Below are 25,179 nucleotides of genomic sequence, written 5' to 3'. Positions count from 1 at the left end.
GTGTTATTTTATTTAAAAAACAAAACGTGTTTTTCTTTTTTTTTTTTTTTACAACAACGTACCAATGACACATATGAACCTAACCTGAATAAAATCCTATTTCCTAATATTATTCATTTAACTACTATTAAAACCATTAACTTGATGTGATTATATATATATATATATATATATTTTTTAAAGTAACTGTGATTTTATTTATTTATTTATTTATTTATTTATTTATTTATTTATTTATTTATTATTTTTATTTATTTATTTTTTTGTCCTCCGGCCCACAGGTGGCGCAATATCTAAATGACGTACATATACCCGGAACCTTTTTACCACGCGAAGGATTGTTTGAATACTGATAAGTGAATTCATGGTACTGCGACGCTGCCTGTTATCAAAAAAAAATATATTCATAACATTAAATACTTTTCCACAGCGCTCAAATACTTAGTCTAGATGTACTACTATACAGATGGACGTGTGTGCTTAGGTGTGTCATATTGTTGACATTATGCCATCGACAAACAAAAAGAAGCAAAAGCAAGGAAGAGACACAGCGGTAAGGTTAAGTTTTTTTCCCTGGTGGTGATCCAAAGAAGACATTTACACCAAAAAAATGAATAAAATAAATACACTTACCCAAGTACTGCTCATTTTATGGGCTTCAGTGTGATACTTAAAACACACTTTGTGATAATGTAACTACTTAGTGACAGCTGTGGAATGTGTAAGCAATCTTAGCTTGAGGTAGGCTGTTACTACTAAATCAGTTTCATGCAACTTTATACTATACTCTAATTATATATCTCTAGATGTTATACTTTTTACTCCAATACGGTTGTCTGACAATTTTTCTTTTTAGATTATAATTTGCATGCACTTCCAGGGTAGTGAAAACCATGTCTCTCCAAATGTGTTGATTTGTTTTTGATAATTGGAAAGATGAAGATTTGTTTTGTAGATGTAGAAAATTCTGCTTCTTAAGCAAAATATACACACTGAAATCTTCTTGACTGAGATGGAATGAGTCGGTATCACAAAGCTGAAAACAGGGTTTGTGACCATGTGAAAAGTAAACTTTTTACAGATACATGGTTCTCATAGGACTGGATAAGAGGAACTGATAGAATATGATGCATCGCGGTAGATTAAATGAGCCAACAGTGAAAACATATAAAGCAAATGTTAAATGTGATATACATGTCAATACATTAATGTAAACTCTGTGTTTATATAGCTAAATGCTATATACTCTATACATAATATATATTAGTAAAACTCTGACAGGGGTGGTTTTAGTTTGATGATTAACTTTCAGGCAAGTCAGTTTGAATAGATTTTTTTTTATTACTTGCAGTTGAGTATTTTCTTCCACCATGTCTGACTGACACTATTGCATAATCATAACAGTTTTGATGGCTGTTTTTTGTTTTTTGTTGTTTTTTTTTTTTGTTCTCTGATCCAGGTACAAGGAACCAATGACAGCAGTGTGGTGAGCAAGGTGTCTGCTGCAGCACAAGGCTACTTTGAGGATGTTTACCTCCAGCACTTTGTATGCAAAGTAGCAAGGAGAGCCCCACTCATAAACAGGTTAGTTGAGACAGTTGTATATAGAAATCAGTGAACTGATAAGTTTAAATTGAGTCTGCAATTATGCAGAACAGAGAAAAGCAACAAAGCTCACATTTCATAAGAGGGAAGTTATCATTTGCTTGAGTATCTCAATTGTTGCTAAGTAATTCTTTTGTGACCTGATGAATTAATCTACTTCTGTCTCAGGGGCTACTATGTGCGCTGCAGAGCTGTGGACCACTGTGTGAAGAGGTTTCTGCAGATAACTAAAGACTGCCCCAAGAGACAAGTAAATTAACACACATATTTTTCAACACTGTTTAAGCTTTTGTTTGATTCCAAGAGGCTGCATATTTCATTCATTATATCCTATCTTTATTTGGCTTTCTCTGTCGTTCTCTTTCTCCAAAATCTAGATTTTGTCACTTGGTGCAGGATTTGACTCTTTATATTTTAAGCTACATGCAGATGGGGCCCTCAACAGGGCTGTAGTGTTTGAGGTGGACTTCTCAGATGTTACTCGGCGCAAGGCTGCTTTGATTACTTCCAATGTCACGCTGAGGAAAATGTTAGACTCCAATTTACCCGCTCCTACAGGTTGGTTTTTTTCCATACAAAAGACACATTTTCAATGAGATCCAAAGAAATCTCCACATTTGTTACATATGCTATGTAGCGATAAGAAGCACATCTCTGCTTGTATGTCTACAGGCCCTGTGAATATATCGAGTTCCCAGTACCAACTATTAGGTGTGGATGTTAGAGAGGAGCCCCAGGTGGAAAAAGCTCTTGGTGCAGCAGGGCTGGACCATACTTCCCCTACACTAATTCTTTCAGAAGTGGTTCTTACCTACATGGAAACTCAATGGTAAGGACTGTAGTCGCATCAAATCTAAAATAGCACTCTATAATCATGTATTTTCAATTTTTAATCTAAGTCATTAACTACAATGTTACTATATCTTCCAAGATTTTCATTACAATTGTTTTCATGATTAAACTGAAGTGGAATGTTGGTTCACAGCTATTTAACATTGTGTGTCTTCCAGGTCAGATGCTGTCATTAGTTGGGCAGCAAAGTTCCTACCTCAGTCGCTCTTTTTAATGTACGAACAAATCCATCCCAGTGATCCTTTTGGTCGTGTCATGCAAGATCATTTTAAGAAACTGAATTCAACGCTGCACGCCCTTCAACAATACCCAGATACTGCTGCACAGAGACAAAGGTTCCTAGATAAGGCCAGTATTTTCACAATACTGTATGTTTGTGTGTATTGTAGATTCAGTACATTTGGTGGAGATTACATGAGATTTACATTTTTATAGATGTAGGTCTGTGCTTAGTCAGGCAGACTCCTGAACTTGTGTTATATCTTCAGGGCTGGGAGCAGTGTGTCTGTCTGGATATGAATGATTTCTACCTGGGGCTGGTCCCTGAAGAAGAGAGGAGCAGAGTGGAGAGTCTGGAGCCATTTGATGAATATGAGGTCAGATTTTCAACTGAACCTTTATCGTCTAATTTGTGTCAGAGAAATAATGCAAATCAATTGCAATACTATTACTCTATGTCTTTGTGTTTGTCAACTTACAGGAGTGGCACCAGAAATGTTCTCATTACTTCATACTCTCTGCATCCCGAGGTTCTTTAACAGCACAAGCCTTACTCTCATATCCTGCAGGTAGGACTTGGTATTACATTTTTAAATATAAAATCATATTTAAGTGTTTTCTAAATGAGGTTTTGACATAATTATGATTTTGTTCTCAGTATCTCCATTGCCATCCATCAGCCCATCATTAGGTCCTGTAGCCTTGAGTGTGCGGACCATACCACTGAGTATGGAGGGGCTGGGGATGGCTTCCACCCTTATGAGCCCAGACCATGTCCTTCTAACAGGAGGCTCCAGCAAAGGAGGCAGGGGGGCCCTAACTAGTGTCCTCCATAGGAGCCATAACGGTTGGAAATCTGTCTGCGTGGAACCCTCTGGAGATCTGGGTGAGCTTGCTTTGTGTTTTCTTTCAATAGAAGCTTTTCTTTTAATCCTTGCACAGAGAGATTACGCTTTTTTTTGGTTATTTAATCTTAGATTTAAAAAAGACACTATATCAACCAAAGTTTTTCTTGATAACAATGGGTTGATAAGATGCTGTCTTACAGGTGTCCGGTTATACCACACTGGAACTTCACTTCCAGGAGGAGGTGTCATGGTATTTGGAGGCCGTTCCTCTCCCCTTAACCCAGTCAAAAGCCTTTTCAAAGTGACCCTTGACCCCTGCAGTACACATACTCATCTTGACTCAGAGGGCTCAGACATAGTAAAACTCTGTATGGAGCAGGTCGTCTGTACAGGTGATTCACCCCCACCAAGATGGAGGCACAGTGCTACTGTGGTCAGTCACAAAGGTGAGATGAAATACAAAGTCTCTGAGTAATCTTGCAGAATAGTAAACCGAAAAAGCAACTATAATCAAGTAGAGAAACATGCGTCCATCAATCCTTTCTTACTTAATTTTCAACTGATGATGCACTAAAGCTCTTGTATTTTTTTCAACAGACAAAGACTTTCTATTTGTTTTTGGTGGAAAGAATGAATCAGAGAGAGTCCTTGGTGATGGTGCATTCCTGTCTCTAGATCAAAATCATTGGACCGAGGTTTGCTGAACTGCTTCACGTTTCTATAAATAGAATCACACACACTGATAGCACTTAAGTCTTATGATATCTGGCCTCTTCCCTCTTGTAAACACACTGTCTGGATGCATTATTTACAGGTCCCAGTAGAGGGTGCAGCACCAGAGGCCCGTCTTTCCCACTCAGCGTGCTCATACCAGGGAGGAGTGGTGATGTTTGGAGGTTTGGACAGAAGAGGGGTGCCACTGGGGGACACAGTAGTGTTGAGACCAACTGAGAGTGGCTTCTGTTGGGAAAGAATAGAGGTGCATCCTCCTCCTGTTCCCAGGTTTGTTGTTACTCAGATCCACTCACACTCAGTTTTTAGTTCTTTACTTACCGCACACGAAAGCAGTGAGACTTGATAGAATGTGCTCTATTATAGATACTCCCATTCTGCCCATGTGATTGGTGAAAAGCTGATTGTGTTTGGGGGAGTGTGGCTGCATCCAGATGGTGTACCTGGTGTTGTGGTGATCAACCTCGCCACATGCAGCAGTATGGAGTTCACTCTGGACACGGTCAGTAAATATTTACTATAAAGTAGCACACAGCTTCATAGAAACGATTTGAAGTCCATGTAAAAGAAATTCAGTCATTTGTTTAAAAACACATTATATATGAGATGCATATGAATTATGTAGTACTGAATTGTAGACTGTACGCATTTTTCTGTTCAGGAATTTTGGACCAGAAATTGTGGCTTAATGATGCATACGAGACATGCGGAGTATGATCCCTCTGCTAACTCTAGCTAGTCAGCAATATATACTGCAAACTTGGATAAATGGGGAAAAATAACTACTTTGTTGTAGAATGAAGAAACAAAGTTGATTTTAGGGAACCTCAGTGTGCAAGTCCAAATGCGATTCTGGCTCTGGTGACTCAAATGTGTATCTCTGGTGAATGCTAATAAAGCTCCATTTCAGGTCATTGTAGTATTTGGCATATGACATGATCGTGCACGTTAAGCAGACATGCTCCTTAGCATTTCAGAGAAGAGAGCTTTACTTTTTCACAATTTTGAAACCAAAATTTTATATACTCAGTAAATGATTCAATTTGACGTCGTGTTTACAAAAAAAAAATTGTGGATTAACAAACTCAGAGTACATATTTTATAGGCGGTTTGCATGTCTTAAAGTTGATGCATAGGGTTTTTTACTCCATGATGCCATAAAGTCTTGCATAAAAAGTTATTTCTTAGCACTGCATTTTGACTGGTCAAGAAGTCATGGTAGAACCACAAGGAAACTTGTAAATTAATATGTGTCTTGTCCTCACTAGACGTCTGTGCCTTGGCCTCTGATGCTCCACTCATTCTGCTCTGAGCTTCTGGACCCAGAAGAAGCTGAGGTGCTCCTGATTGGTGGGGGAGGAAACTGTTTCTCTTTTGGCACTCACTTCAACCCTCAGCCTGTCATTGTGGATCTGAAACCTGCTCTGGATTTGAATCAGCAGACATCACAGAGGATGAACTAAACCTGACGTGTTTGAGACATTTTACATTATTACCAGCTGAGACAAATGCTGTTGTTGATTCCTGTATATGGATGACCAGATATGCACAAAAGATTCAGAAGTTCTAAACATATTGACACCAAGAAATGTTTGCTTACTAGACAGGTTTTTATTTGTGAGACCTCAGTTCAAACAAAGCATTTGGTGAAATTTGTTATTAAATATAGACTCGTGATGTTCTGTCATAGATCACTGAGGATCTTCTTTTTTATTCATCTGGATGGAGGTTCAATCACTCAGTGAAGCGTCTAAAGGACTGGATTGCGGGACTGATAGCACCCCAGTCGCCAGGCTTTCGGTATTCTCCCTTCTCTAGGAAGTACTGGCGTCCATGGTAATCAGGGTGCTCATAGAACACCCACCAACCATCAAAGACTTTACATGAGTTGACCTCCCTCCAGCGAACTTTCTCTAGAAGTGAGGGACAATCCTCTGTGGCCTCGAACACCTGTCCACCAAAGTCTGCCTTCTCATACAGCTGCATTTTGTATTGGGTCCCACTGGTCTAGAAGACAGGGTTGTTAAAAATAAGGAGACATATGAGTAAGAGAATAAGGTTAGGGGATGCATTAGGAGATCACATTTGTATTCAGTTATAAATATTTTTTATACAATGACTCTGCTTTCACAATCCACATATCATGATGTAACCTTTGTACAAATGATGGCCAAGTAGCAAGACATGCACATCCATGGGTGGTGAATAATCTTCCGGGGTGCAGGATAATAGTGTAACAAAAGTAGATGAAATAATCTGCAGACCAGTGTAGCTCCTGTGTTAAAGTTCTTCTTCAGACTTCTCTCAAGACTTCTCTGAAGTCAAACACTGGAGCTACATTTGTGTGCAGATTTTTCTCTTTTTCCAGTGGCATGATCTACAACATCATTTAGATATCCGTCTATCATCAAACAACAGCTCCCATTGTTTGCAGTCTGCTTACTATTCAAAGTATGTACAAATAGAACAAAACTGGGTGCATGCCACTATGACTTGCTAGATTGATTTTTGTATGAATGTGTTGACCATGAAGCCGTCCTGAGGCTATAGGTCAGCTGACTGTTAGCTCGATCAAAACCAGTTCAGGCAAATAGATTGATCTAGGAACTGGTCACCAGTGACAAAGCCTAGCTAGCAAATGGGAGCATCAACACCATAACATTTCCATATTTCCCCATCTACTGGTTTGACTCTCCTATACACTCAGAAATGATCCTCAACTTTATGACTTATAAAGACTGTAAACATTTCAGAGGTAGTGGTTAATCTGAAAATCAAAACACATGACACATCATTCAGCATAATGAGTAAGAGAGTTAAAGCTGCCAGAGAGATCTCAGCTGTTGCAGATTAGATCTAATCATGAGATGCTTAACTTACAAAGTGGATGATCTTGCAGGAGCTGATGCGGTCATTGAGGCCCATCCACCGCTGATAGTCCGAATACTCCCCCCTCGTCAGTACATACTGGTAGCCCATGTAGTTGGGTCTCTCATACACCACCCAAGCTCCACTCTCCACCCGGATAGAGTTGCAGCGGCTTAGGTAGGTGTGGAAATCTGAGCAGTCACTGTCGCACTCATAGCGACGTCCCTGGAAGTTCTTGTCCTCATAGAAGACAATCTGGTGAACATCACACACTAGTTTTAAATATCTCCTTAAACAATCAGGCAGTTTATCTTACAATGTTTTCCTGGCATATTCTGAAATTGGGCTCCAGTTGTTGTTGGAGTTTTACTGTCCATCGTATTAAACCTTCAACACATCATTGCAGACAAATGGCCAAGGCAGCCAAAATCTTACACACCAAAACTCATTGAAATGTACATGAAACCTTTCTGTAGTGTTACCTGAGGCTGCCAACATTAAGTGTCAAAGTCAGTCCTAGTTTGTATCACTCACCCTGCCCATCTTGTATATAATGTGGGATAGCCTAGTTGATGGTAAGTGGTGGATCCCCTGAGGTCTCAATGTTGCACAGGCCCCTCTTCAGTCCCTTTTATATTCATGCTGTCCCACATTTATAAACAGTAACAGTGTAGGCAAAAGGGGAACAATCGCTTTGTCATGAAAATGAGATCCAAAAATTGAGTCAGTGATTCTAGTGCTATTCAGTTTTTCCAGAAAAGCGAGAAAGGATTACGGCATAATGGCTTGGCATGGGAAACGTCCACTGACCCCACATCTGTACTGGCTGGACATAGCGCTCATCCCCCGCTTTCAGTCTCGCACCATGTTACACATGCCAGCTCCACCACTTTGTCCCCACCTGGTTAGGGTCTGCCAACTCATGACTTATTTCTGCCTTATGGTTTGCAGTTACAGCAGTGATAGTGATGAAACTATTGTTTAAACCACTTAAACAGAAAATCTTACTTGGTTAATTGTATTTTTATTTTAAGAATTTAACTAGGAAGTCACATGGAATATTTGTAAGACAGACCTGGCCCAGGTAGCAGCCATATAGACACAGTATATTGAAATGCATCATTACTAACATATATGAAGTTCTAGGATCTTAAATCTGCTCGTGTGAAGTGTCTTTTTTTTTTTTGCCATATTTAAAGTGTTTTACAGCAAAGTTATTAACTTTAGAATAGAATGGAGTGCATTAAGCATGCCAGTGCAAGACATAGTGTAGTGGACATTACACTTGCAACACTTCTTCTAATTCTTTAACGGCCAGTGTTGCATAAGACATTACAGTTAGCACTGATGATTCAACCGGAATTCATGTCCTTACTACTCATCACTTTTGCTTAGAGATAATTCCCTGTATTGTAGATTCAAGACTCAATGCTGTGTCCAGAGGCAAAGACAGAATCAAAACATGAAAAAAAGAGCCAAATGGGACCTTCAGTTTTAGTCAAAACCTTTATTTATTTTTTGTGATCTTTGTGTAGTAACTGCGTAGAATGTTCAGCATCAGTGAGGCATTTTAGTTTAATCCCATACAACTTCAGTGGAAGAGACATGAAAGTAACATTTACATTAAAAACCTTACAGTAGTATATTGTTTATTGTAATATTTTACCAGAATGTATTTCAAACAAGCCCATTTTTCTACAACTTAAATGCTGCAACAGAAAAATACTGCAGCAGTTGTACTGTGTGAAGTGCATAGTGTACTGTGAAACTTCAACTTTAAGCATTCTGTAATGAATGGAAAGTGTGGAAGCAGGGAGTTAATGCTCCAGTGTACTTTTTTTTAGTATTAAATGCATCAGTGGTTAAGGAGGTGAGTATTACTGTAAAGGAAAAAAAAATATCACAACTGTTTAATTAATAGAAAAACAAACAAAACTACATTAAACATCACTTACTTGGCGACAAGTCTGCAAACTGACCAAAAAGATTCAATTTTGTCTCAGTTGAACATTTCACACCTTAAATAATAAGTGCACATTAAATCAAAGGGAAAAACTCCTTAAGCACTTCTGAGAATGTTGTACTTTTGGCCACACTGCTGTTGATGCAGCCATTAGGATGAAGTGCTGTACGTTTCAGAAAAACCAGCCCACTGAGAGCAGTGTAACTATAGTTATTAGCTGTTACTGACAGCTGACATGCTACAAGTTTAAAATAAGTCAGCTTTGGAAGGTGCATCACTTGTACCTACAAAAATATAAATTATTTTCTCTGATGGAAAACCTGATTGTTGTTTTTTTTTTTTACATTTACTATGATGTAACATACACTACATTCCTAAGACCTGAACTACAGTGCACTACCTTGTCTTACATACCCCTAAGTAAAAAATCTACATCCATTCATTCATCAAATTCATGTGTCATATCCTCTTATTAGAAATATTTTTAATGAGCACAGATTCTCCGGGGGTGTATATATTTAGCCACAGCCTCTAGTAAGTCCCTTAAAGATATTGTTTTAAAAACATTTTGCCCGAGAAAGACAACTTATTTTATTTTTTTTACATCTGATATCTTTTATTTCAGTGCCAGTGACGGTCATCATATTGATCCTTCTCCTGAGATGGACCAAATTTTTACCTCCTGTAACTAATAGAAAGTTTTAGTTTGTTCACAATGTCTTCAAAGATACTACACCCATTTGTTTTTACAGTCTGCACCACCACTGCCTGCGATGTTGCTCTGCAACATGCCAGTCTACTCCCTACTTTGCTTTCACATGTTTTAGTTGTAGCTGCCTTTTCAGAGGGAGCTGCAAGACAGCAGAGGCTGATAGCAAACCTTAATGGTTCCAAACTTGTATGAAGTAGACATGAGTAACCATGAACAAATATTTATGCAAGTACCAATTGGGTCTGCTGACTGTTAGGCTATTTTTTATTATAGGAACACAAATCCTGCTGTGTAAGCTGTTAACAGGAGAATATCAACAATTCAACAAGCCACAGTTGACTGTCCCACTGCCCTTCCATTTTTAATGTGTTTGGTATCGTTGTCTTGGGGTGTGTCTGTTGTATCAGAGGCCTTTAAAGTAGCAATGGTAGGTGGGATGAGACTGTCAAGTTCTTGCCTGTGACCCGTTTCCAAGAGCCACTCATGAAACTTAATTTCCACAAGCTGCTGGAACTGACGCCTCTGTTCCCTGAAGAGAAAACATAATAAGAAATGAGTCACCAGGGAAAGGCTGGATCTTGTAGTGTTAAAGCACTGTAGTACAGAAAACATTTAAGTTACAAACAGGTGACAAATGAAAGGAAAAAGTGTTAATTAGAGTCTAACAGGCTTGTCACTGCTCTGTATCATCCCCTGCCATTTTCCATGTACTGTCAAGGTCAGGTACAATGTACAAGTATCCTGACACCAAGGTCACAAATGAATCCCATAATACCTCACCCGTGAATGGCCAACTCACATTCTTATTGATTTATAAAATGACTTTTCCATTATGCCTTTCCACTGATAAAAACAGCACACTGAATAGGATATAAATATGCCATGAACTAAAGTTGTCAAGAGTTTGACAGACAATTTTGGGGTGTGAAGTAAACCTGGTTTGTCACTCACTTGTTTAATCGGGCTTCCATCACAGTTTTCTGCCAGTTGTGTATCCTCTTCTGCTTTTCATCAACTGCTGCCTGGTATGGAGGTGGCAATCCCCCTGGAATCTCACAAGTGTCCCCCTCCATCTGGAAAGGCACGACGAGTGTGTGAAACTCAGCTGGAGGCAGCAGTCGGTAGAAGGCAGAGTCTGGGTTGGATGTTGTATTGTGTGATGTGTTCATGAGGCCCTCCGTCCCCAAAAGCAAAGGACAATCCCAGGCGTTGGGGACTACAGCCAGACCCACACTGGCCATATGATCCTCAAGGGTGGGATAGTAAGTATGATAAGGTCCAAGGGTAATGTTTGTGTTTCCAGGAAGAAGCAAAGGTTGTGTTGGCGTCAAGGCATGGACAGTGCAATGGGACGAGCCTCCGATGGCTACCCTGCCTGCAACACACACCACTCGCACATTGTGACAGCTGTGGATGTGGACGCTCGTCTCAACAGGACCCAGAACCACGGTACTGTCCCGGCATTTGTCCACACTGACTGATCTGAAAGACAACACCAAAGGTGACAGATGAAGTTAGTTCCAAAATATATATAACAAAGCACAAAGAAATGGAACATGTCCTTACCTGAGAGGTGAGAGTAGGTATATGAAGGCATCAGAGCATCTGTGTATTTTGATGTTGGTACCCATCAATCTTTCTGAGGTTTTAGCGAGAGTCTGTTTGAAGACCTGGGACATTAACACCATCTTACTTCCAGGTGGAGCTGTGTGAGTATTCCGTGCAATTTTAGCTCGTTTCATTGCCCCTTCCACTAGAACAAAGAAAAAGAAACCGGTGTAAAAGCCTGAAACAGAGCATTTCAAACACAGGATTATAACATGTTTTGACAACCAAGTCTACTTTCCTTTTGCTGCAGACCCTTACATGTATGAAGCCATGAATGTATCTAAAATCATACCCATTTCTGACCTGCCCTGAGTGTATCCCATCAACATTGTTTTAATAAATTCATATTTCATGTAATGTAGGGAAAAAATAAATAAAAATCCATTAAATATTTCCCAACAATTTTCCATCCCCTACATGACAGTGTATTTTGTTTGAAGATCATAATGCATCCGACATTATTATGTTAACTGAACCTGATCCTGCTCTGTCCAGGTCTATTTTTGACATGAATTTGACTAACTACTACATCAGAGGTGTAAAAAAATGTTTAATCTGTCACTAACTTATGCTTTGTTGTCTCTATTACTCAACAGACTGGATAAAAAGGGAAAAAAAAAGAAACCTCACTCCAAACAATTGTAGATACCTTGTTGGGCCCAGGCTAGTTTCTTGCCAGCCCGAAGACATGCAGTTATTCCAAAAGGGTTCAGTGTGAGGTTGCTTTGGAGACAAGACAGAAGCTTGTGCAGAGGGAAGGAGCGGGTGAGTGTGGAGTAACCAGCTTGTGTCTGAAGTGAACTTTTGGTCAGCAGTTTGTGAACAGGTTGAACGGCTCTGTGGCAAACGGAGCCTTCCAAGAGCAGGCCTAGACTCCGGACAGCTTCCACAGATATCTGACAAAACACAACAGTAAAATGAGCAATAAAGCCTCAGAACATTTTACCTCTGGCCAAGTGTGTTGTGTAATCATCCCTGTTTATCTGTGTGGCTCTCCGTCTGTCAGTCTGTTTGCAGGATTATGCAAAAATGCCCAATTTTCATATACTGAAAGGGTATGGCAAGGGAGAAGAACAAATCCCTAAAAAGAGGTCAAAGCTGAAAATGTTTTACATTTTCTTTACAACTGGGGATCCCCTGTCTCAATAAAAAATAAAATAAAATAACCACCATCTGACAAATTGTGGTTAGTCACCATGGCAGCAGCCAGTGACACTATCAACTAGCACTCACAGACAAAAAAAAAGAAGACATCATGAATGGTTTGTTTGTGTTTTGTTTTTGATTCTCCCTCTTGTTTGTGGGTCCTGGAGAAGAGGCAAAGGTCTGCACTCTTTGAGCGCTGTTCTAGTTTGAATATTTTTTAGAAGTTCCTTTCACTGTAGTTCATTTGTGAACCAAAACTATAGCCTGTTTAAAATATGTAAATAATTTCTAAAGTTAAATTCAAAGTAAACATGTTGTCAGTTAATGTAGGAGTGTTGCCATTCCACAGACCTGACAGTCTCGAAGGGCCTGTCCAGAGTGTGACAGCTGGCCTGGCTCTACCAGCAGTTCCAGAATTTCAGCTAAATGGCTATGCACAAATGAAAGGTGGGCCTGATCATCCCAGTTCTGCAACAAACAAGAAACAAACAGTAGAACAAAAATTAACTATGAGACAGAGATTACAAAATACAAATCAATTTTCACAATCTGCATGGTGCAGATTCTGTAAGAATGTTGTATTAATATGTATAAATAACTGCTGATGTATTAATAATATTATCAGTCTGCCACCAGTCTTTTCTCTTTCACAGTAACATGGTTCTCCAATATGTAACGGAGGTGACCTTATTCTGGGAGCTGGTCTTAGTTTCCCGTTCTGATGGAGAGGGGGAGCGAGTGCGATGACTAGGCCACTCTTCACCAATCAAAGAGTTACGCAGAGACACACGGTTCAGTTGTTGGATGTAGAGGAAGAGGATGAACTGCAGCGTGTCCACAGATAACTAGTGTTTAAATAGAAAACAGAAATCATATTTAAAAGCAGGACAACAGCATCCTCACCCTGTCTTTGTATTTATCAGAGTCCAGAATCTGCAAACAAGCATCATGAAATATATAGCACAACCTCAAAAGAGGCAGACAAAGCTAAAATCTAAGTGACAATGATAGTGTTACATTCATGGGTAAACTGAATACCTCACAGGCTACTGAATTTCACTCCACCCCTGTCATTTTCACCTTGTTCCTTTGTTGGTCCAGCTCACTTTTGGTGGAGCACTGGGAAAAACACTCTGCCCACTCCAATCTCTCCTCGGGTGTGTGGCCAATAAGAAGGTCAAAGGTTTCAAAGTAGAGCCATGCAAGGTCTTCAGCAAGCTGTAGCTTTCCACAGGCAATATGCCTCCACATTTGCCAGCTCAAAATAGGAAAGCAGCCATCCCGTGTTCTTACATATACCGCCATCTTACGAAGATAGTGCAGGCTGAGCTTGGAAGACGGTGCCACCTGTGGTTCCATTATACTTGAATTAATTCAGAAAATTTGGAGAACATGTCTATGAAGAATTTAGAGAAAAAGTACTACATATATTCACCTGTAGGGCACCCAGCATAAAAGGTTCCATGCGTGGCCATATGCAGACACTATCTGCCTCCGTCTCTGTAAAGAAAATAAGAGGATCTACAAATTAGACAAAATATGAGTTCAAAGTTAGAAACAGCAACACCATAAAAGGTACTTAAAAGTATTAGTACAACACCATGAAAATACCCCAGCACAAGTGGAAGATTCTACTGAAAACGAAAATGCCTGAAGATCTGATAGAGTAAATGTATTAAAGTTTAAATATGTAAGTGCAAGAATAAAAAATTTACAAGTACAATACTTGAGTAAAAGTGCTAAGTTTCTTTCCAATCTAACACAGCAAAGCTTTTATCACTTCATTAAATCACAACACAACGTAAATATTGTTTCATAATCTTAATCGTAAGACTACATATAGATACAGAAGGGCAGCTCTCTTGAAAGTTAAAGTCAGGTTTATTTGTCAATTCACTAGACATACAGAACTGAAAAACAGTGCTAGGGATTAAACACACACACACACTTTATGAAAATGTAAGAAATAGTTATACACATCTAAAATTATAAAAGTATATGGTATGGACTCTGTGTATGTTGCAGCATTAGGTGTACGGTAGTTGCAGAATAGTTGGTGATGTAGGAGCAGCATAAGATGCATATAATGCTTCTGAGTTTGGTATTGAGATGGGAGTGAATTTATAGTCCACAATTCAACTTCGAAACAGAATTAAGTATGTACAATACTGTGCCAAAGTCTTAAGCCACATCTCAGTTTGTGTTTTTTTGTAGAATTAAATTGAGCATGCCTTTATATTTTATTCATTGTCTTTTCTTCAGATACAAGAAAGTACAGGGATTATGTGCACAGCCTTAAAAAACAAACAAAACCCACACTAAATGGGTTCTAAAGGTTAAAGTCACTATTTAGTGGCCCCTGCCCCCATGACATGAAGCAACACAGTTAGAAACATCTGACATGTTGAATGAAACCTGTCAAAAAACAGCAAAAACTTAAAACAATAAATCTCATATTGTCTGAACTAAATAGTTAAAAACATTAAGTGGTCACACTACTAAATCTTTGGTTTATAGAGGCTGTTTTTCCCTTCAAACTTGTGTTTTAATGCTGTACATGCTGCTAATAAATCCAGATTGTATCTTGAGAAATGCATTAGTGAGGTCATTATAACTTTACTAAACCTGCAAACCTAGGCCTTTTGCACAGTAATGTACATATATACACGTATGCAGAAATATATATGTTGTATGGATAAGCATCTGCATTTTGTCTGACCCAACTGTGATACAGTAAGCTAACAGCTAGATGATGCACCCATGACAACTGGGAACTAAGCTACTCATGCCATCAACACCTGACTTATCACAACACTAAGTTTAGAAAGCTTATCAAGTTTACGCAAAACAAAAAAAAATCCTGATAGAAAGCCAAGGAAATGCCCTAAACTGACTTATCTTAACTGTAGTAAGAGTATGATAACTAATCTGAGTTAGTCGTTGTTAGACTTCACTGAATTAATGTGCCCATCGGTATTATAGCTGACGTTAGCTAGCGATTCTAGCAAAGAAAAGCTTTAAGAAACAACTCACCTCCCGACATTGTCCTCGTCGTCGGTTCGTGTGGATGTGAAAAGGTCTGAAGACTCATTAGTGAAAGTGGAGACGGGTAAGAGTCATTTCGTTGGTGTTGTTATGGCTAAAGTACTGTCCCCGAAGTCTGTGTACATGTCTGCTGCTCTTCCTATTTGGCGCCCTCCTCTCTGCCCTGGTCTGACATCTGTTGCGCGCAGTTCTCGGGGGCGCGCTTAATAGAGCGCCGTGGTCTGTTTTATACGGTAAAAAAAAAAAGCCAGATCTACTTGGATTTAATTATTTTACAACTATTACAACAATTTGTAACAAACAAGCGCATATCGAAGTTTATTAAGTAATATAGTCAAACGCAGAATCAGAGGTGTTTCTTTAAAAGTGGGCGGGGTTTGAGCCCAGAGGCGGATTTGCCGACATCCAGTGGGAGGGGCTTGTGTGACAGGAGGAAGAAGGCTTTTGACTTGCAGCAGGCTCCAACCTTCAAAAAGCCGGTTATTCTCCAGGCCCTTCTTGTACAATTTTCAGGACCTATGGCTGCCAAAGGGATGAATCTGTGCCATATGTGCTTCCTTCTTCTTTATGTTGTCACAATGGTGCTTGCGGGGTAAGTCGGTTATTCTCGGATAGTAGCTTACAACGGTGAAACAGCATCTCCAGCTGGTACACATGTTCCACTGTGATTGGTCTAGACCCGTTCTCCATGTGTGGACAGGACTGAAACACACTTAGAACATAGGTTATAACTTGGTCATATGTGTTTTCTTGTGTTTCACTGTTAAGAGTTGTTATCTAGCGTTTATATTACAGAGACCACTGCTGAATATAACTCCATCGGCCATGTTTTGGTTGGCAAACACTAGCTAGTTAGCGTTAGCTTCCTAGCTAATAGAGATACTGAGCTTCCTTTTTTCATAAATATTGTAGATGGTGTGTTAAATACTGACGCTATCAAAGCTGTTCCTTTTGTGGACGTAGCAACGGTGATAGCAGATGCACATTTTACACTTGCTATACATGTCATTATGCTTCATAACCTCTTTTATCTTCCTTGAAGGCGAGATTTCTACAAGATCTTGGGAGTGAGTAAGAGTGCATCGGTGAGAGACATAAAGAAGGCCTACAGAAAACTGGCTCTTCAGTTACACCCGGACAGAAACCCAGACGACCCAAAAGCTCAGGATAAATTTGCAGATTTGGGGGCAGCTTATGAGGTGGGTATTTGCCTGGTTTTGTTTTGTTTTTTTGTGTGTGTGTGGATATATATGAAGATACCCCCGATACGTGTTTTCATTCATACGTGTTTTATGTCTTTGGTAGGATACAGTATAGTAGGCTTTTATATGATAATGTTAAATTGTGTGCGGAAGCGCCTGAAGCACTGATACAAAAGTCTTTGTACTGCCTATTTGGTTGTTGTTGGAAACCGTACCGGCGCTGTGATTGGTCGTCTAGACCGTGTGGCTGTATCTGATTGGCTATTACGCAGCACCGTTTGCATTCAGAAAAACCAGACGTGGACGAGTGGGAGTGGGCTTAGACACTCCAGGTGTTTCCGTATCAAATGTTCTCATTTCACTGAAAAGTCACAGCGATTCTCTGTGGAAAATTTGTGGAGACACACATACACTGAAAATATAATGAGCTGAAGGTTTAACAATAATTTTAAAGGAGATCTGAAAAATAATATAACCTAGAGTTTTCAGTATTTCATATTGGTTCCACACACACAGTCCGTTGTCATAAAAATACAATTGTATTGTCACATTAGACTACATATTGCAGTACAATGCTTTTGTTTCATTGTCTATCTGAGTGTTGTTTATTGACAATCAAAGCAGTTTCATAATGTAAATGTAAATCTATTTGTTACTTGTGGTTTAACATAAGTCACCTCTTTCAATTCTTTAGTTTTATGTTTCAACATCCTGGCATTTTTTTACTCAAACCAAAATATAAAAATGTACAAAGTGTGCATACTGCATGCAATAACAACAATGAGGTTTGTTCTGTGCGTATTGACATTTAGTATCAAATGACATTCTTCAACATTTGATTGTAGAGCCGCACAGTTTCAACTTGTGTAGTGATATAATCCCAGAGGCCATTTAATGATTCCTTTTGTCTAAGAAGATATTTTGGATTCACTGACACTGCGCAAATTCACTTAGATCATAATATTGTATTGTCTACAACAATTGCAATATGACTTTTTCACCAAATCCTGACATTTTTGTTTAAAATATCCAGGTGATGTGATCAGTGCCATAACAACTATCATACATAACTTTCCTAAAACAAGGAACAGTTAAAAGAAAATGTGATAGAATTCAAATTTGAGTATGCGTTCATAGAAAAGCGCTATATAAATCTAATCCATTATTATTATTATTATTATTATTATTATTATTATTATTATTATTATTATCATATCCTTAAAATATATAGACATGAGATTGGTTCTGTAATTTTTGTATTGGATTATACTGCACAGGAAAAGGTGCTCATGGTATTGGGTTTCATGACAGTGTGAAATGCAAACAACTGACACAGTGCTATATCATAGGTGCTCTCAGATGAAGAAAAAAGGAAACAGTACGATGCGTATGGAGAGGATGGGCTCAAAGAAGGCCACCACAGTTCACACAACGATATCTTCTCCAGGTTGGTTTATTGAGGGAATCTTAGTAGCATTGGCATATTTTTGTGTATGCAGCTACATGACTCTTGTAAGGACATAAGTTTAAAAAGACATGTTATTTCACTGCTTGAGCCACCCACAAATATCCAAAATCTGCTTGCTGAAACTGTATTCTTGTTGCTTTGAAGAATACAGAATACTCCCACATTCCTCTTCATTGGAACTGGCACTGTGGACGAACTGTATCACAACAGCAAAACAAAATCCCATTTGTTTATTTATTTTTTTTAATTTATTTTTTTACAATGCCCCTTTGTAGCTTCTTTGGTGACTTTGGGTTCATGTTTGGAGGCAACCGGCAACAACAGGACAGGAATATTCCTAGAGGGAATGACATCATACTGGACCTGGAGGTTACACTTGAAGAGGTGTACTCTGGAAACTTTGTTGAGGTGAGGTGGTTTCCTCTGCAGCAACGTCTCAGGATTTTTTTAAATTTTTTTTCTGAATTAGCAATTTGCTAATCTATGTTAGAACGAAATACTGTAATCTTTGAAGTCAGCCAATTTCTAAGTGAGGTCTTGCACCACTTTGTGCTAAAGGTGGTACGTAACAAGCCTATAGCTAAAGAAGCCCCTGGCAAAAGAAAGTGCAACTGCAGACAGGAGATGAGAACAACGCAGCTAGGACCTGGTCGCTTCCAGATGACACAGGAGATGGTGTGTGACGAGTGCCCCAATGTAAAGTAAGTTTTTCATCTTTTTAAATTTATTGACAACAATCGGCCATACAGTTATTATCACAAGAAAGAGGAAATTTGTATCAAAGTTTTGTGCGCAACCAAATGTATTAATCAGTCACATGTCAAACACTGGGGACTACTCTGTTTTTAAAAACGGTAATCTCAGCTTTTACCCCTCAGCTGACTGGCCGAAGGGGTATTGTAATAGTTTTGTCATCTGTCTGTCCGTTCTGGCTGAGGGATATTTGTATACAGCGCGTTATGTTCTAATAATGTAGATCAGAGGTTTCCAACCAGCACAAGTTACCAGTGGTTCACTAGTCACATCTCAGAAGCTCACTGAAGGTTTTATGAATGAGAATAAGTAAATTCTCTTACAGAAAGTCACATGATAATCTGGTTTACATTTTCCCAATTAACCCACAGACAACTCAGCCCCTTCTTTTTTTTTTTTTTGTTCAAAGTGTTTTTATTACATATCAAGTCGTTCAGAAAAGCATAGTACAGTCATTTTTGTTTTTTGTACCCAAACCCATGAACATTCCCACCTTGTTGCACCATAAAAAAAGATAATTGACAATAATAGTTATAAAAATGAATAAATAAATAAGGAACACAGATATTAGTCACAGACTCATTTTAATAAGGCTACTGTGGAATAAGTGAGGGATCTACCTCTTTTATGGGAAGGTTGCCAGGTACTGAAAAACTTATTGGCACATCTTCTTATAGAATATCTGATTTTTTCCAATGTTAAATGATGTAAAAGATCCAGAAAACAAGATTTAAATGTTGGAGGTTGTTTATCTTTCCTAACTCAGCCCCTTCTGATTCAAAATGTTTATTTATCCATCAGCCGTCAAGTTACGCTGCCGTCACATGTGTTAAATCAGTGATGCTGTCACCTTAAGTGAACTCAGCAGGCTAGAACACACCAGGTTTGACAATACTGCAAAAACAACCAAGCCAGTAATAGGCAAAAAATATTACACTCATGTGGAGTAATGTAGGATAATATAATTTGGTCACAAATATGAACACCGAGAACCACTTCACCACACTTTTCCCAGGACGTTCTGGCTGATAGCGTCTAGATTTTGTGATCCAAAATGTTATTGTTACAAACATTTTATAAATTTTCATACAAAAGAAGCCTGTTCAGCTAGTTTGAGATCGGTTATACAGATAAATGTTTCTACTAATATGAAACATGCATAGCTCTTGGCCACTTTCCTTTTCCCAAACTACTTCTCAGAGGAAAAAAGTTGGTAACTCTAGGTAGTAAGATTGCCTTGGCTTCACACTCATTGTCAACAGTGCTTGATTTATCCACTTTGATTAGTACAGGGTGAAACTACCTATGAACTATCTTTTTTTTCTCTCCATTGGGTGGGAGGTTATATGCTTTTCTATGAATTGTATTAAATTCTGCTTGGCTGTTGAAATGCTGTATGTTCAGTACAGTTTTTCCCAGACAAACATTTCTGAGTGAATTGTAGCTGCTAAAGTTTTTTTTTTTTTTTTTTTTTTTTTTTTTTTTATTTGTTGCAAATTTGAAAGACTCAAAATGGATTCAGTTTTAATTAAAAACACCTTAAACCCTAACCGTTAAAAGATGGTGTTGAGCTCAGAAGTTTAACTTTATGAATATGACATTTTCCATGAGTAAAATAAGGTTAACAATAGTGCATATATTTTTAATCCTTGCAGTGGTAATAGAGTTGTAATAAATCAACTTACTATGATAATTGTGTTTTTTTACACAATATACAATTCTCAAAATTTGTCAACAGTACAGGCAACTAAATAATTCCTGAGTTATAGTTTCTTGTATAGTCCAGTAAAAGTACATTTGTTTTCAACATCTGCAAGTCTTGAAATATGCATGTTCATTTGTCTATATTTGATGTGGGTTAGATTACATTCCAAATCTGATTCAGTGATTTGGAGAAGCTGTGCAAGTATGTTATGGCTGAGAGCAGTGTGTTCACACCTGTCTAGTGTAAAGTCAGTACCTGGACCCAATTTGTAGATTTGCTGCAAATAATATGATTTGTGTAATTATTCACATTGTGTATGTACATTTCTTCTTAATCACAGACTTGTCAATGAAGAGAGAACGCTAGAGGTAGAGATTGAACAGGGAGTAAGAGATGAGATGGAATACCCCTTCATCGGAGAAGGTAAGGATACCTGAAGCTTTATATTAAATTTATATATAAAACTCTTTTTTTAATTCCATGCACTTAAGATCTTACATTTAACACAAAGGGGAACCACACATTGATGGCGAGCCTGGAGATCTGCGTTTCCGCATCAAAGTCTTGAAGTAAGAAAAACTTGGCCTGTATTGCATGAAACAAGTCACTTAATTGCCAAGTATCAGTTGAAAAAGGTTAAAACTGTATTAGTGATATGGTGATACATTTCTTTCAGACATCCAGTGTTTGAGCGCAGAGGAGACGACCTGTACACAAATGTCACAATCTCATTGGTGGAGGCACTGGTTGGCTTTGAGATGGACATTGTTCATTTGGATGGCCATAAGGTCTGTTCAAAGTTAATGTTATGGAGTTATATCAGCTTTCAAACCTTTTTTAAAGATTAATGCAGTACTGAAAGTAAGAGTTCAAGTTGAAGTGAATGGCTGACCTGTCATCTCCTTCCAGGTCCATATAGTGAGAGACAAGATCACTAAGCCTGGTGCACGTATGTGGAAGAAAGGAGAAGGCCTGCCAAACTTTGACAACATTAATATCCGTGGTTCCCTCATAATCACCTTTGATGTAGAGTTTCCTCAGACACAACTGGATGAACAGCAGAAAGATGGTGAGACTGGGCAAAGCTTAGAGACGCTAGTCTGTCACTTATCTGTATTCTACATGATTTTTCCATGTCAAAGTAAAACCTGAATAAGCATAGTAAATACAGATCCTTCCTCACAGGTGCATTACATGGTTCAGTTAGAGTAATTAATTTCCAGGAGTGTTCTGTGGTTGTATACAAAGGCTGAGCAGGCCCACCTGATTCAGATAAAGATGGAAAGAAGAAAAGATATAAGTAACTTATGAAGAGGGTTGTGGCACATATGGCAGGAATTTCAATCAAAAATATTTCTCAACTGGTTTGTGTTTCAGTAGGAACAATGACTAAAGTGACATCTGCATATAGATCTACGGAAAAGACATTAGAAGTGTGAATCTTCTTTTTTTTTTTTTAGGAATTAATACAAACAGCCAGATAAATATGAACTCCCCTCCATTTAGAAAAGGCTTTAAAAAAAATCAGTTTTCAACTGTCTGAATTATTTCATTGCCCATGTCTGTGTGATTGACAACAGTACATTAACATTACAAAAAAACATAAATCCTAATGCAGTGCATTACATCTAGATGTAAAGAGTCATTGGTGATTTGGTTATGATGTCTGTATTGCAATATGTCTTTGAGGCAAAAAATTTCCACACAAAGATCAGTAAATCTGGTCAAAAACTGGATTTCCAGTGCACATGTTGGTAGGAGGATGCCTGTACATTAGTGTAACAGGTAAGGATCAACAAAACAACTCTTCCACAAGAGAGAATGTGAGTGAATCACATAATCAGAGGCTCTTTTCAGACCCAGCATTAACATGCATCCTGAGTGACCTTATCTCAGTCATCACTATGTCATGCAAAATTAAAAAAAAAAAAAAAAAAAAAGGCAATAGAAAAAAAAAGTCAGTTTCCATATTGACATTTAAAGTACATTGATACACAACGTCAAATCATACACAGAGTAACAGAGGGTAGAGAGACGGATGTGGGAAAGTGATATGATCAGATGAGTCATCTTTCATCATATTCTCAAGAGGCTTCGCCTCAGTTTAATACTTTTTAAAATGAAGTAATTTTCCTAAAAAATAATGCATTGGTAGAGGATTCAAGCAACTGTAAAAATGCAGAATTTTAATTTGTGTATTTAGAGTTGAGAACTGTATGTAGATAAATGCTTTACTCTCAGCTCTGAAAATGTTTTTATGTTTGCATAGGTAAAGATTTTTAAAATTATAAAGATTTTTGATGTGCTGCCGTTAACATTTATCACTCTGTTGCAGGTATTCGGAATCTTCTGAAGCAGGGATCTGTACAAAAGGTTTACAATGGACTACAAGGATACTAACACCATCAGACACAGCCTGGACTGAATTTCTGCCACACGCACACACACACACACACACACACACACACACACACACACACAGACACTTTCTACCAACAGGAGCGTGCTCCGTAACTTTGGCCAGGGTGTATTTATTATTTTCAGATAGTTCTCAGGAGGGCTTGAGTCCAATTTGTTTTTACAGCAGTAACATAATTACTGACGTTTTATTTGAGGTATATACATGGAAAGGATGCAATGTCTTTGTACTGTTTATGTCCCAATATTATAACACAAATATTCTCTTCAACGTTAAGTGTTGAGATCAGGCCCACTTTGTCTAGTTCTGTGTCTGCCACTATAGGATCTTGGAGAAAACAGTTCAACACTGTTACATCTGCTGAAGAATGAGCTACTGAAAAACTGGACATCTGAAATGAAAAATCCCCAAACCACCTCTGAACAACTCTCGCCAACATGTGCAAACCTGAAGTTTGGTCTTTTTTTTTAATTAGTTTTATGAATGTACAGCGAAGGACTTCAGCTGTTGAGTCATGAAATGTTTTTCCACTGGTCAAATTCTTGTTCAATGACACTCTGTAAATAGATGAGGAAGAAAAAATATTTTTTTTGTTTGTGTTTGTGTTTGCATTTGGCACATTGTGATGTGAGGATTGCCTACATCCTATAGGGTCACTGTTCCAAGAGATGAGCTTCTTTCTTTCAACAGTGAAATTTTATTACTTGTATTATGTGGGCTGAATATGTTAGCAGTTCCTCCAGTGTCACAGCTAAAGGTTTGTTTCATTTCACTCTCCTCTGACACAGTCCCACACTATTTCCTGGATCAAATCTAACTCAAAGAGACTTGAGACTTTATAATATCACAATCCCTGTTGGATGTTATAATTTTCCTGACCTGAAAAAAAATTGCTTCCTTTGTTTTCCTTATGTTCACAACTTTTTATGGTTTAACTTCATTTAAGACGTCTCCATTGTTTTTAGTATCTGCTGCAATGCTGCCTCCAAATTCTTTGAGTATCATGGCCTTACTTGTGAATTATTTGACTATTTTTAGTGAGTGTTCTGGGAGATTATGTTCTTTGGACCGATTATATAAATAAAGATTTCTACAAATTCTGAAGAGATGTCATACCATAAATTCACCAGTAGGTGACGTCAGAGTCTGAGGTAAAACCTGACTTTACTCTTACCGCTGTGAGTGATAAATCTGCTGTAAGACAAGGGTTGCAAGTGATGGTAGGGGAATTTTCACCATGTGCTGACCGTGTTAGTTGAACCCATCACATTAAGGCACTGACCACTTCATACAGGCTTTGACTGACTCATCAGAATGGTTGCAGATAGATGTGGCCATGGAGAAAGTGTGGCTTTAGAGCAGAGTATAACTTGACTGTAATTGAGGGATTTACCATATGTAATAAGTTATTCCTCAGCAAGAATGCTCTCACAGAGATTGTTTTTTTTTTGTTTTTTTTTTAAACTTAGTTTGGTTTTGATCAAAGCTTTGTAAATGATTCACCTGTATTCATGGTAATTTAGACAGCAAAGCCTGGGAGACTGGAATAATGGCCTATCCTAACTGTTTATTTATATAATTAATAGAGTTGTAGAAAATATAATTTGTGGTGGATGTTTTTTTTCAAATGCCTCTGCAATGGCATGAAGGCTAGAGCAGAGACAGTCAGCAGTTTATTGTCTGAATTATTTTCTAAGGATTTCCATTGATGTACTTGACTATTACAGATGATTTAATGGTTTGAAGACAAATGAAAATAATCAGTAAACAGGGATAGTGAATAAGTGAAATCACAGCACACATTCACCACTAATTAAAGAAACCACAATAACTAATGTTAATAGTTTACTTCTCCCCTGGGACTGGGCCAGAAGTAGGATTTTCGGATGAATTTTACAATTCTGTTGTGTGGTGTTGAAGCAGACTTATTGTGGAGTCAGGGGTGCTTGGCAAAAACTGAAAATCCATCTTTCATATATATATATATATATATATATATATATATATATATATATATATATATATATATATATA

General features: G+C 38.2%; 4 protein-coding genes across 4 annotated transcripts; 2 read left to right on the top strand and 2 right to left on the bottom strand.

The window, feature by feature from the left end:
• The first annotated feature begins 333 nt into the window (after positions 1-333).
• On the top strand, positions 334-10,434 carry lcmt2 (leucine carboxyl methyltransferase 2). Its single transcript, XM_030124969.1, has 14 exons — positions 334-553; positions 1,460-1,584; positions 1,774-1,855; positions 1,983-2,163; positions 2,278-2,434; positions 2,616-2,805; positions 2,946-3,053; positions 3,158-3,245; positions 3,335-3,562; positions 3,725-3,970; positions 4,122-4,219; positions 4,339-4,526; positions 4,623-4,758; positions 5,525-10,434. Exons 1-14 carry the CDS (start codon positions 506-508, stop codon positions 5,717-5,719), a joined length of 2,070 nt encoding a protein of 689 aa, XP_029980829.1. The 5' UTR covers positions 334-505; the 3' UTR covers positions 5,720-10,434.
• crygs2 (crystallin, gamma S2) lies at positions 5,970-7,710 on the bottom strand. The gene is made up of 3 exons (XM_030124979.1): positions 7,659-7,710; positions 7,137-7,379; positions 5,970-6,263 (listed from the first exon to the last, which is right to left on the bottom strand). The coding sequence occupies exons 1-3, from the start codon at positions 7,665-7,667 to the stop codon at positions 5,991-5,993; spliced, it is 525 nt and encodes a 174-aa protein (XP_029980839.1). The 5' UTR covers positions 7,668-7,710; the 3' UTR covers positions 5,970-5,990.
• Positions 9,358-15,941, bottom strand: tbccd1 (TBCC domain containing 1). Its single transcript, XM_030124972.1, has 9 exons — positions 15,587-15,941; positions 13,989-14,053; positions 13,634-13,900; positions 13,240-13,398; positions 12,905-13,021; positions 12,057-12,303; positions 11,366-11,552; positions 10,751-11,281; positions 9,358-10,328 (listed from the first exon to the last, which is right to left on the bottom strand). The coding sequence occupies exons 1-9, from the start codon at positions 15,642-15,644 to the stop codon at positions 10,121-10,123; spliced, it is 1,839 nt and encodes a 612-aa protein (XP_029980832.1). The 5' UTR covers positions 15,645-15,941; the 3' UTR covers positions 9,358-10,120.
• Positions 15,942-16,007: 66 nt separating this feature from the next.
• dnajb11 (DnaJ heat shock protein family (Hsp40) member B11) lies at positions 16,008-24,249 on the top strand. The gene is made up of 10 exons (XM_030124976.1): positions 16,008-16,190; positions 16,641-16,797; positions 18,150-18,247; positions 18,544-18,676; positions 18,827-18,969; positions 21,067-21,149; positions 21,238-21,295; positions 21,403-21,514; positions 21,636-21,795; positions 23,062-24,249. Exons 1-10 carry the CDS (start codon positions 16,117-16,119, stop codon positions 23,124-23,126), a joined length of 1,083 nt encoding a protein of 360 aa, XP_029980836.1. The 5' UTR covers positions 16,008-16,116; the 3' UTR covers positions 23,127-24,249.
• Positions 24,250-25,179: the final 930 nt, after the last annotated feature.

This window comes from Sphaeramia orbicularis, chromosome 21 (assembly GCF_902148855.1).
Source record: "Sphaeramia orbicularis chromosome 21, fSphaOr1.1, whole genome shotgun sequence".
NCBI classification, from domain to species: domain Eukaryota; kingdom Metazoa; phylum Chordata; class Actinopteri; order Kurtiformes; family Apogonidae; genus Sphaeramia; species Sphaeramia orbicularis.
The sequence above is the reverse complement of the archived record's forward strand: the minus strand, read 5'-3'. Positions and strand labels throughout refer to the sequence as shown.